At 46.3% G+C, this 12218-nt stretch overlaps 1 protein-coding gene across 1 annotated transcript; it reads right to left on the minus strand.

Annotated features, from left to right (window-relative positions):
• Window positions 1-1523: 1523 nt before the first annotated feature.
• LOC131765187 (gastrokine-3-like) lies at window positions 1524-6277 on the minus strand. The gene is given in 6 exon segments (XM_059078645.1): window positions 1524-1618; window positions 2768-2909; window positions 3875-3915; window positions 3918-3978; window positions 5600-5734; window positions 6203-6277. Coding segments are annotated over 6 exon segments (549 nt in total).
• Window positions 6278-12218: the final 5941 nt, after the last annotated feature.

The raw sequence follows: 12218 nt of genomic DNA on the forward strand, positions 1-12218 counted from the left end.
GCAGATACTGGTCAAGGATGGACTGACAGCCATGGAGACTTAACTCCGGGTCTCACTGGGCAAAGCCCTGGGGGCCTGACCCTGCTTTGTGGTCCTCTCCAGGCTTCTGGTCGACCAAGCCTTGGCCTGTCACATCTGATACTTCTACCCTGAATGCACTGTGAAGGTATCTCCATCTGCCTTATGCTCGACAAGCTGCATGTGACCAAATCCATAGTTTCAGAGCCCCTGGCCGGCCCAATCATAACTTATTTAAGCCCAGTTAGAAGTTTATCTTGGGCCTTTCCCATGCAGTCACTTTTCCATTCATGACTGTAGGTAACCACACCACATCACGACTCTGCAAAGCTTGCACTCAGCTCTGTCTTTGGCAGATCGGTGCTGAGATCACCCCGAGGCCTTCCACTCCACCCGCATGTGCTGTTCAGCCCACCCAACCCCGGTCCTGTCCTATTTACTCCAAACTCCAGCACGACCTTTGGTGGACATCTGTGTCTGTGTTTCCAGTACTCTTTCCTTCTTTATCCTGGTGTCTAAGGTGAGGGGGCCAGGGATGTTCTGTGTGCTGTGGGGGAGGCTGACTTTCTGTCCTTCCCAACTATAAGAATGGACACTTAAAGGACCAGTGCAGGGCTTCCCTGGTGGCGCAGTGGTTGAGAGTCCGCCTGCCGATGCAGGGGACACGGGTTCGTGCCCAGGTCCGGGAAGATCCCACATGCCGCGGAACGGCTGGGCCTCTGAGCCGTGGACGCTGAGCCTGCCCATCCGGAGCCTGTGCTCCGCGACGGGAGAGGCCACAACAGTGAGAGGCCCGCGTACCGCAAAAAAAAAAAAAAAAAAAAAAAGGACCAGTGCAAAGAGGCCAGGTCCCTTATTCATTTGTAACAGAGAGAAATGCCTGGGGGTTCCCATGAAGGGGTTTAGACCAGTTCCAGAGAGAGGTCTGGGAGGCCTTGTTCATACGCTTGGCTCTTTCTCAGGGATTTGCATAGTGCAAGTTGGGCCAGAGTGCATAGGCCTCCATAGAACTCAGCATCAATTTACAGGCGACGGAGATGTGACCTCAGACCTGAAAGCTTAAGTCTGTGCTGTGGCTAGTGTCTTTTTGTTATTTATTTATTTACGGCCCAAATTCTGAAGGGATTCTTCAAGGGCCACCCTAAAGAGAGGCCCTTGAAAATGGGACATTCTAGGAGAGACACATCCTCCATTGCACCTTGTTGGTGTGTGATGGCGTGGACAGCACATGGATGGGAACCCGGTAACTCGAGAGAGGACAGTGCAGGCAGGGAGGGTTCATCTGCTAGACCAGGGAGGCGAAAAACTTTATTGTTCTAATCCAGAGGGAGAAAGTGTACCCAGTTTTTAGATTACAGAGCTGGATCTTGTGTCAAAAAGTAGAAGGTGGAGGTCTGAAATGAGCAGCTTCCCATCGGCAGAGGTGGGCTGGGTCCCTGAGCTCTGGGTTCAGGTCTGCGGCCCCATCCAGGCAGGTCTGCTCTCCATGTGGAGGACCTGGAGGTTCAGAGCCCAGGGAACTCCCCACAGATGGAGAGTCTCAGGAAGGACAGAATTTGGACTTTGAAACAGGAATTGGGGTCAATAGCCAGTGCAGTACCTTTAAGAAGAAAGAGAAGCATTTTATTTAAAAGATCACTTAATCGCTCTAAGACCCCTAAGTAGAGTGGATATATTGTGAGTTGCACCTAAATTAGATGTGATGTTCAAGACAACTTTACTAGCCAGAGACTTGGGAACAAAATGGAAGATCTCATCAGTGCTGCACTAACTGGCTCCATATGCCTTTTCTTATTTCTTTTATTGCTCTTTAATCATCATCTTTAACCCCCCCAGCCTCTCAAGTTCTCTGTGTTTTCCTGCTGGAAGTTCCTGTTATGAAGAAGCCTTGTTCATTGGGTTAGTTTATGCTAAGATGTGAGTGACAGGCAACAGCTTAATGGGAAGTGGTTACTGACTCTATCTGGAGCAGCGGGCAGATTTTGCCGTCTTATCTGGTAGTTTTCCAAGCCCATCACCATTGATCCCCCAGCCATATCCCCAGCAGGGATGCCAGCCACTGAGCCATTCCTTTCCCAGCATGTGGTCTATAACTATCAGGGTCCTGCCTTCCAGCATCTGCAGAGCCAGAGAAAGAGGAGGACTGAGAACCCCAAAGAAGTGGGCCTCCTATGGGGGATGCCAGGCACAGTGCTGCTTGGGCAGGGGGAGGGGAGGGGAGGATGAAACTTTGGGTCAGGTGAGAGTATCACCAGCTGTCAAATCCCGATGGTGAAATGACTGTCCTCAACCTTCTGGTAAAGCCAAGTTAACTCTGCTGTCTGTTCTCAGTGATCCCTGGTATCAGGAAATCTTCACTGCCACCAGGGGGAAATGCATTTCAGGGCTTTTTTTTTTTTTTTTTTTTTTTTTTTTGTGGTACTCGGGCTTCTCACTGCTGTGGCCTCTCCTGTTGCGGAGCACAGGCTCCGGACGCGCAGGCTCAGCGGCCATGGCTCACGGGCCCAGCCGCTCCGCGGTATGTGGGATCTTCCCGGACCGGGGCACAAACCCGCGTTCCCCGCATCGGCAGGCGGACTCTCAACCACTGCGCCACCAGGGAAGCCCAGGGCTCATTATTTTATAACCAGTAGCAAAGAAATAGAATTGACCTGAAAACTGTCATTAGAATTTGCTAAGCACCTAAAAATCATACTGCACCATTTACCTCAACCATGGTCTTGAGTTTCTAGTTAAGTTATTAACACACCTTCTTTTTGCTCTTGGGCAAAGTAGGCGGGGACCTGTCGGCACACGTCCTTGATGGGCACTCCATACTGGGCTAAGTTCTTGACCCGGCTGGGTAAAACAGTGTAGGTCAGGCCTCGAGTGTATGGTTAATGCTTTAAAGTCTGGAAGAGGTGGCATTTCAAAACGGTGAGACAGCAGATAGAGGTGGTGCAGCAAGGAAGAAGAGCGAAACCTATTCCAGTGCACAAAAATAGCCATGAACTTGCCCCTGAGTTTTGTCTATAGCAGCAATATCCTGTCAGACCACAAGGTGATGACATTACTCCAAAAAAATCTGTGTGTGGGCCTGTGTGTCCCTGTAACGCTGTACTCCTTTCACCCTTAAATTCTCAACACTTCCAGCCTCCAGTGTTTTTCTCATCTCTAAAATTATGTGCTTCATTTATATCATGCTTTTACTTGTTATAAATCAGATGAGGGGAATACTTTCTACCTCTCTTTAAAAAAATTGACAAATTGTTTTACTTTTACGTGACCCAAAATGCATTTTTTTCCCCCAAGAATCAACAACCCACCTGAAATGGACATTTGGCCCAAATGTCCTGGGAGGGTTATTTAAGCAAATGATGCCAGATTTCAATGATTTGCCAAGGACCTCCTGCTGCTTTGTAATTTATTTGACAGCCCTTGTCATTTAAGAGGCTGGGAGGGAGAGAGTTTCAGCAGTCTGGGTTCATTTTAAACTAAAGATAATATGTGTGTATGTGTGTAAAGGGTGTGCAGGAGAGGAGAGAAGGCATGAGGATAAAAATACTCTATTAGTTCACTCTAATATTTATGTTCAACTGCTTATATTCACTAACATGTAGCTCACACCCTTTTGGAATAAACTAAAATTATGTCATTGTATGGAGTTTTCATTGGTCCATTTTCATTCATATGATGTAATTTAAATGGGCCATGGACTGGCCTTGGAGACCTTTGCACGGTGATAGAATTTCATGTGCATGAAGAACAAGTATGAACCGAATTCCCCTGCGTATACAGCACCATCCTAGGAGGTCAGGATGTAGAGTTGGAAAAACACCAAACTAGGAGGGTACCACAGTGAACTGGTTTCACTTACCTGGTGGTCCAGGGCTTTACTAATATCGTCCAAAGTTGGACAGCTTCATCCATCTTGGCTAGGACACAGGCCATCTTGCTAAACAGCTTAGCCACCAGAAGGGCCTTAAAGCAACACAGCAGAACCCTGTCATTCATTCAGTCACAATATAGTGACCTCCTACTTGCCATCAGTGCTGCACATAGCTGGTCCTTCAGACTGTGGCATTGAGCATCCGGGCATAGCGCGGCCCTGGGCGCCAGAGCAAAGCGCCAGCAGCAGGACCGGCAAAGCACACAGGGCCCTGCTGCCCCCAAGGGCCCGTGACACTGTCACCGCTGCAGGCACCACGGGAAGGTATCCCCCGGGCACTCTGCATACCCTTAACAGACTGGTGGGACTGGAGGGATAGGGTGTCAGCCCCAGAAACAAAGCTGAACTTAAGGTCCTGTTCATGGTCCTCAGCCGCCTCCATGACCCTCAGCTTCCCCATCTGTAAAGCAGGAAAAGTAGACCCTCTCCCGCGGGGATGCCATGAAAGGACGAGACAAGATGCTGCCTGCCTGTGAAGCCAGTGTGTGAGAAAGTGTGCTCTCTGGATGTACAGGATGAGGAGGAGCCTCGGTCCGGACCTCTAGACTCAGATCCTGGCTCTGGGTCTGCCACTGACCACTGCTGACGTGGCCCTGGACCTGACCTTCAGCCTCTCTGAGTTTTGCAGTAAAGCCGAGGTTCTCCAGCTGAGTCTGACTGAGCCCATCTGCCTCCTCCAGCCAGAGCAGTTCTGACTTCCATTCCACAGAGTGACATTTTGTGAAATCTTTCGTTGGAAGAAAAGTCTCTGTGGCTTAAAACAGAGTTGGAACCCCCTGGACTGCATCCCTTTGAGGAGGACTCAGGAGCTGTGTCCTCAAGGAAATCAGGAGCAGGTCAGGTGAAGAGTGAGGGGGGATGGTGTTTGGGAAGGAGGGCATGGGAGGTCCAGGCGGGAGCAGAGAGAACGCCTGTGTTTGCGGGGTCGGTCCCGAGATGTCCAGTGTGGAAGTAGGAGGGCAGCTTCCAAGCAGCAGGGGCTGCACAGCAGAAGCCCATCCAGGGAGTAAGGAATGTGGGCTTTTCCTTCATTTAATCTTTTCAGAGTCCTTTCCAGTAGGAAAGGCAGCTGTTGATTCTGCTTTGCAGATGAGGAAACTGAGGTGCACAAAGGCTGAGCCATATCTCTGGTTATAGAGCTTTTCTATCAGGGAGGTGTCCCTTCCCAATCCTGCCTCTTTCTGCCAGGTCTTACCTCACCATACCCAACCATCTGGGCAAGTGGAAGCGAGGTTTCTAAAAGTGAAAATAAATTATTCTCCTGCTTTTGAAATAAACTGATTAAAATCTGAGATCAAGACAAAAGACCTCCATAGCACATACCAGTTATAAGAAATCTGGGTTCTTGAAATGGCTCTCTTATTTCAGAGGGCTTCAGGACCCCTGTGAAGTCAACACAGGAGAGGAACACAAAGGGATATAGGATCCCTAGAAATCACAGAAGTTCCTACTGCGGTCACTGGCTCAAAAAGAAGTCACTGCAAATGCGAGAAAGCTGGTACTTTATCTAAAGAGATGTATTCCCTCAAGATCCTAAAGCAAGAGAATGTCTATGTAGACAGGGTCCTCTTCCCTCTGGAAAAGCATAAGGCAAAATGTTGGAGCAGGCAAGGCTTTCTTTGGCATTTGTAATGAACGTGTTCCACATCTTACATTCTCGTAGTCTAAGATTCCATCCCATTCATTCAAAACATTGTTGTCTCGGATGCTGACCATACCTCGAAAGGCATTGACATCGATGCTCTGGGTCCCAACAGATCCATCCAGTGGATGGCTGTCACTGATGTTCTGGAGATCAGGCTTAGCCCAAAGACACTACAGAAACTGCCCTTAACAAATCTAATGACTGTTACAACACTAAATGCAAAGGCCATTTCTCAGACCTCCTCTTATTTGACAAAACAGCAGCATTTGACACCGTTGTGGCCCTCAGTGAGCCTCCGGGACCCACACGTTTGCCTGTTTGTTTCCATCATTCTGACCGGCCTTCTCCCTTTCACTTCCCCAGCCTTGAAATGTGGATGGTCCTAGACCTTAGTCCTTGGACCTTTCCTCTTTTCTGTCTACACTTGGCTCAGTTAGCAATTTCACCCACCGTATTATGGCTTTAAATACAGTCTCGACTCGAAACATTCCCAAATGTGTATGTCCAGCCCAACTCTCTCTCAACCCCCAGACTCACGCATCTAATTCTCTACTTGATGCCTAATCATCTGAAAGTCAACACGTTCAGAACTGATCTCCACCCTCGCCAACCTGCTGCCCACAGGCCATCTCAGTGAATGGAACCACCATCCTTCTCTCCACTAAGGTCAGTGCTATTGGAGGCATCCTGACTCTTCTTTCCTTCCCACCCATATCCAACTGAGAGGGAAATCTTTTCAGCTGTACCTTTATTTTATTTTATTTTTTGTGTGTGATATGCGGACCTCTCACTGTTGTGCTCTCCCATTGAGGAGCACAGGCTCCGGAAGCGCAGGCTCAGCGGCCATGGCTCACGGGCCCAGCCGCTCCGCGGCATGTGGGATCTTCCCAGACCGGGGCACGAACCCGTGTCCCCTGCATCGGCAGGCGGACTCTCAACCACTGCGCCACCAGGGAAGCCCCAGCTGTACCTTTAAAATATATACAGAATTATATAACTTCTCATCAACTCCGCTACTACTACCCTCGTTTAATCCGCCCCCCGGAATCTTTTGAAAGCCTCCTTACAAGTGTTTGTCAGAGCACCCCAGTTAAATCCCAAGGCAGACCAAACCCAGCTGTAGCTTCTTATCTCATACAGTATAAAAGCCACATGAGTTACAGGGACCTACTGGGTCCCACAGGGTCCGACCTCTGTTACCTCTCTGCCTTCACTTGTAACTCTCGTTCCTCTCACCTGTCAGCTCCGGCTACTCTGGCCTCTTCACTGTTCTTTGCTCAGGGCCTTTGCACGTTTTGTTCCATCTGTCTGGAACATTTACTCCCAGGAATCCGAGTTTTGCTTCCTCATCTATTTTTTTTTTAAAACATCTTTATTGGAGTATAATTGCTTTACAATGGTGTGTTAGTTTCTGCTTTATAACAGAGTGAATCAGCTATACATACACATATATCCCCATATCTCTTCCCTCTTGCGTCTCCCTCCCTCCCACCCTCCCTATCCCGCCCCTCTAGGTGGTCACAAAGCACCGAGCTGATCTCCCTGTGCTATGCGGCTGCTTCCCACTAACTATCTATTCTACGTTTGCTAGTGTGTATATATGTCCATGCCACTCTCTCACTTCCTCCCAGCTTACCCTTCCCCCTCCGCGTGTCCTCAAGTCCATTCTCTAGTAGGTCTGGCAGGATGTGAATAAAGACACTTCCTCATCTTTTGTGATCAGATGTAACCTCCCTGGGAGCCCTGTCTAAGACTGAAGACACCACCCCTGACATTCTCTTTCCCCTCTTGCTTTCTTTTTCTCTGTCACACTGATCACTCTATGTAGTTTGCCTCCAAAAATCATACCGTTTCTTCCCGTAGGATGTAAGCTCTCTGAAGTTAGGGGCTTCTGTCTGCTTTGTTTACTGCTGTATCCCCAGCCCATAAAACAATAGCACCTAGGTCCTCAATCAATATTGGTGAATGAAGCAGTAAATAATTTCCGTAAGTGCCCTCAAGCAAAAAGAGTGTCACGAGAGACAATAGCAATGAGGACCCAATTCAGATGCGGGGGGAGTAGCTGGGGAAGGGTCAGGCCTTTCTGAGAAGTGACTTTTGGGCTAAGACCTTCCAGAAACTGGGTGTGGCCAGTTAGACATGTGGAGTTGGGTGGGGAAGCAGCCTGATCCACGGTTTGGGTTTGCTGGGGACTGAGAGGTTTCTTGAGTGACAGAGGAAAGTGCCAGGCAAACCAGGATGCGTGGGTCACTCTGGAGGAGGGTGTCCCCAGCAGAGGCTGGGAAAAGTGCCAATGCTAGGCGGGAAAGGTGGGGGGTGCAGGCTGGGCGGCCCTGGAGGCTGGGCCTGGGTGATTTTCTATTGTCTGTGTGATCGGAGCCACCAGAGGGTCTTTAAAAAACCTCTTCTGGGGCTTCCCTGGTGGCGCAGTGGTTGAGAATCCGCCTGCCAATGCAGGGGACATGGGTTCGTGCCCCGGTCCGGGAAGATCCCACATGCCGTGGAGCGGCTGGGCCCGTGAGCCATGACCGCTGAGCCTGCGCGTCCGGAGCCTGTGCTCCGCAACGGGAGAGGCCACAACAGTGAGGCCCGCATACCACACACACACACACACACAAAAAAAAAAAAAAAAAAAAAAAAAAAAAAAACCTCTTCTGGCTCTCTGCGGAGAACGGATTGGAGGCCAGTATGAGTGAATGTGGAGACGTGTTATCCCCCGGTAATAAGGGTTCTAAAAGTGGGTCTGGGTTTTATGAGCTCCATTCCAGATTCATTCCAGGCCCTTGGGGGTGAGAAGGTGAGGCTCCGGGCTTGAGTTATTGCTACCTTGTCTCTTGGGGTTGGACAGAGCGGGCAGATTGGGAGCTGCCTCATTTCGGTTCATATAGGCACTTAGTGTGAATTGCTAAGTGGGTGAGATCGGAGTGGTTTCTTGATAAAGAGAGAGCTTGTCAAGGGGGATTTCGGAGCCATTTTCCCCATCAAATCAATAGAGGTGTTAATCCTCAATCTAGATAACAGAATAATGCAGTTGCAGACATTGGCTGTAAACCCCACTGCAGATGAACCAACTGTCAAGGACCTCGGCTGCCAGCAGACAGGCCTGGATGATGAAGAATGCCAGGCATGCAGGGCTGGGGCCGTGGACCGTGGACATTCCAGGCCTGACTCCGCTCCGTGGGCACAGGGGCGGGGCCCTGATGCTTTACTTCCTGCCGGCATCCTACCCAGTGGCAGGAAGAAACCCGTCCTGTGCCAGACTGTAGGGTGGGATTCCCTGGCCCCGCCTCTTCAAGGCAAAAACTATGATTTAGGAAAAGAGATTGGCGGACAGACAAGCATCGTAACAGTTTTGTCCTACACGGACATAGAGAACAGGCTGGTGGTTGCCAGTGGGGAGAGGGTTGGGAGAGGGATGGAGTGGGAGTTTGGGGTTAGCAGATGTAACCTTTTATATATAGAATGGGTAAACAACAAGGTGCTACTGTAAAAAAAAATTTTTTTAAATAAATAAAGTAAATCTTTAAACAGGATGAAAACATTACTGAGCATCTTGAAAATAAAGTTCACCCCAACACTCTCTCAAAGTTATGATTATCCTTGCATAATTTCTCCTGCTGTTTTCCCATGGGAATATATTAATATAATTTCCATAAATAAATGTGGTGTTCTATTTTTTTTAAAACGATATATTTCAATTAATCATTTAAAGACATTTAAAAAGCAGGGGGAAGCAGAGGATATACAAATACAAAATCCAAAAGGGTTTTTTTTCTAATTATATGCATAATGTTGCAATGAATGTCTTGGTGTGAAAACATTTTTATTCTTTTGTATTATTTCTATAAGATAAACTCACAGAAGTAGATGGAAATTGAAACACATTATGTGTTTGAAACACATTATGATTCATGATACACACTGCCCAAATGCTTTTCAAAGTATTGTGTTTATTTGCACTTTCACCCATAATGTATGCATACACACATTTTATGGCAATAAACATTATTCTTTTTTAAAAGTTTTAATGGTTTCAGTATGACATCAAATCGTACTTTTGTTTTAGTTTTATCTCCTTGATTATAGATGAGATGACTGAATATTTTTCCCTAAGATTTCCTTTCTTCGTTCTTTTTTTTAACTAGTTCCTTGCTATTTGTAATTCCTGGATGAGCCTCAGCTTTCTCTTCTGTAAAATGGGGATGTTAGCAGTATTACCTTATAGGATTGTTGTAGGGGTTAATTAGTCAGAGCAGTGTTGGCTAGTGGTCATAGGCTTAGCTTGGATGTCATCTAGATTATCTAGCTTTGGGTGCCAGCTCTGATACTTGAAAGCTGATGGAGGAGGGGATTGGCAAGTTCACATTGCCAAGAGCAGGAGGGATTGGACATATCGTTGTGGCCATCTTTGGAAAATACCAACTATCACGTTAGTCAGTTTCTTCTTTAAATAAGTCTCTAATTACACAAATAATGCATCCTTTTAAAACAGGAAAGTTACGGCTAGTGTCCCTTTTGACCAGCACCTCAATTCCCATCTCCTCTCCAAAGGTGACTACCATATTTTGTTTGGTGAACATCTGATGGGACCTTTTGCCTGTGCATACCTACACGCACATACACACATGCCCACAGGCATCCATAGAAAATCTGTAGTGTTTCTAATGGTTCACATTAATAGTATCATACTGTATGTATTTCATTTCAATGAGATTTTTCATTCAACACATCCAGAGATTGTATGTACTATGTCATGCACTAAGATCTCCCTCATCCTTTTCCATTTGTGCACAATATAGATATAGCATAGTTTATTGAATAATTACACTCTTCACCAACACAAAATGAGTGTCCTTTTCCCAGACTCTCTCTGACAGTTAAATGTTTTCAATTTTTGCAGTCAAATTGGTGAAAATGACATGATAATTGTTTTACTTTGCATTTCTTGGATTATTAAGTGAATATTTTCATAAGTTTATTGACCATTTGCTTTTCTTTTGACTTGCTTATTTTTATACTTTGCTCCTGTTTTGAGTCATTTAAAAATTCATTTGTAGGATTTTCTTTATATAATATTCATTTGTTGCAAAATTCTTCTCTCATACTTTCACTTATTTAACTTTGTTTACACTCTTTTGATGAACAGAATTTTTAGAATGTTGATGTAATCAATTTTATCAATCACTTAGGCTATGGTTTTGTTTTGTGTGTTTTAAAATTTTTTGAAGTCTTTGTTACTCCCCAAATAGTTTCCTTTAATACTATATAATTGTGTTTTGTAAGTTTAGATCTACAATTCGTTTAGGATTAAGTTTTATGACAGTGTCATTTAGGTCTTAATGGGCAGTGAGTTGTCCTAATCCCATTTATTGAATTCTTCCCCCTTTTATTTAAAATAGTATCTTTATTGTATGCTAAATTCCCATATATGAAGAGATCCTTCTGGATTTTCCATTGTGCTACACTGATCCATCTACTTACTGTTGTGACAATATCCCAGTTTGTATAACTATAGCTTTCTAACATATTTTTCTCCCCATCTTTATTCTTATTTTTCAAATTTGTCTTGACTATTCTTGCCCATTCAGTCTTCCATAGGAATTTAGAATCAACTTATTAGGAGCTTTTGATTGGCAATGCGTTGAATTTATTAACTAACTCGGAAAGACTTAATAGATACTTTTCTATTTGTAAACTTCTCATTTTTTTCCTTCTTGCTTAGCATCCCTAACTGTAGCATGCAATTCGCAAAGCAGCCACAGGATGGCGGTAGGAGCAAAGAAGGTGAAACTCGGGCCCCTAATGAAAGATCTGCTTTGCCAGGGCAAAGCAGGCAGTCACGTTGGGCGAAGCACCAGGCAGCTCCGGGCAGCACGGGGCAACCCCTCACCACTTATCACCGAGAGGCTGCTGAAAAGGAGCACCCTCTGGGACTTGTTTTCCAAGAAGACTCCCTGAGTCACGGTGGAAATGTGACCCCGGGCCACGCCTCTCAGCACCTGAGGCTTCTACTTCCTACAGCTTTAAGAAGAGAAGTCAGAAACCTCAGTTTTGCCTTATAATGCAAATTGGGGCAACTCTTTGGGAAGGCGGGGCTGTGACTCAGGGAAGCCTGCAGGGGGGCCTGAGAGAAGGGTTCTGAGCAAGTGTAGTTCAGATGTTCACACACACACACACACACACACACACACACACACACACACACACAAGCTGTGCTCTGGTCTGGGAAAAGGATAGGATTCCTTCACCCACCACACACATGCAAGCCTCAGAGCTCCTCTGTGTTTTGTGAATTCTTTTCCTCTAAATTCACAGAATCTGGATTCATTATTGCAAGTATGGGCATGGGAGGGGAGGTGTTTATTCCCACCATCTAAAAAAGCAGGTCTACAGGAACCATGCCTCTAAAAGGAAAACATCAGCTCGAAGGGCCCAGCACAGGGCAGGGGCAGGAAAAAGATGGAAACCTTAGCCAATCCGGTGAACAGAATCAGAAATTGTGTTAGATTTTTTTAAAATTTCACTAGACAGCAAACATTTTTAAGGCAAGCATTCCACAACCTTAAAAAAAAAAAAATAACACTTTATTTGAAGAGTCATAAAAGCAAAAACATTCTCACTCCATTC

The sequence above is a fragment of the Kogia breviceps genome, chromosome 11, assembly GCF_026419965.1.
Source record: "Kogia breviceps isolate mKogBre1 chromosome 11, mKogBre1 haplotype 1, whole genome shotgun sequence".
Lineage (NCBI taxonomy): Eukaryota > Metazoa > Chordata > Mammalia > Artiodactyla > Physeteridae > Kogia > Kogia breviceps.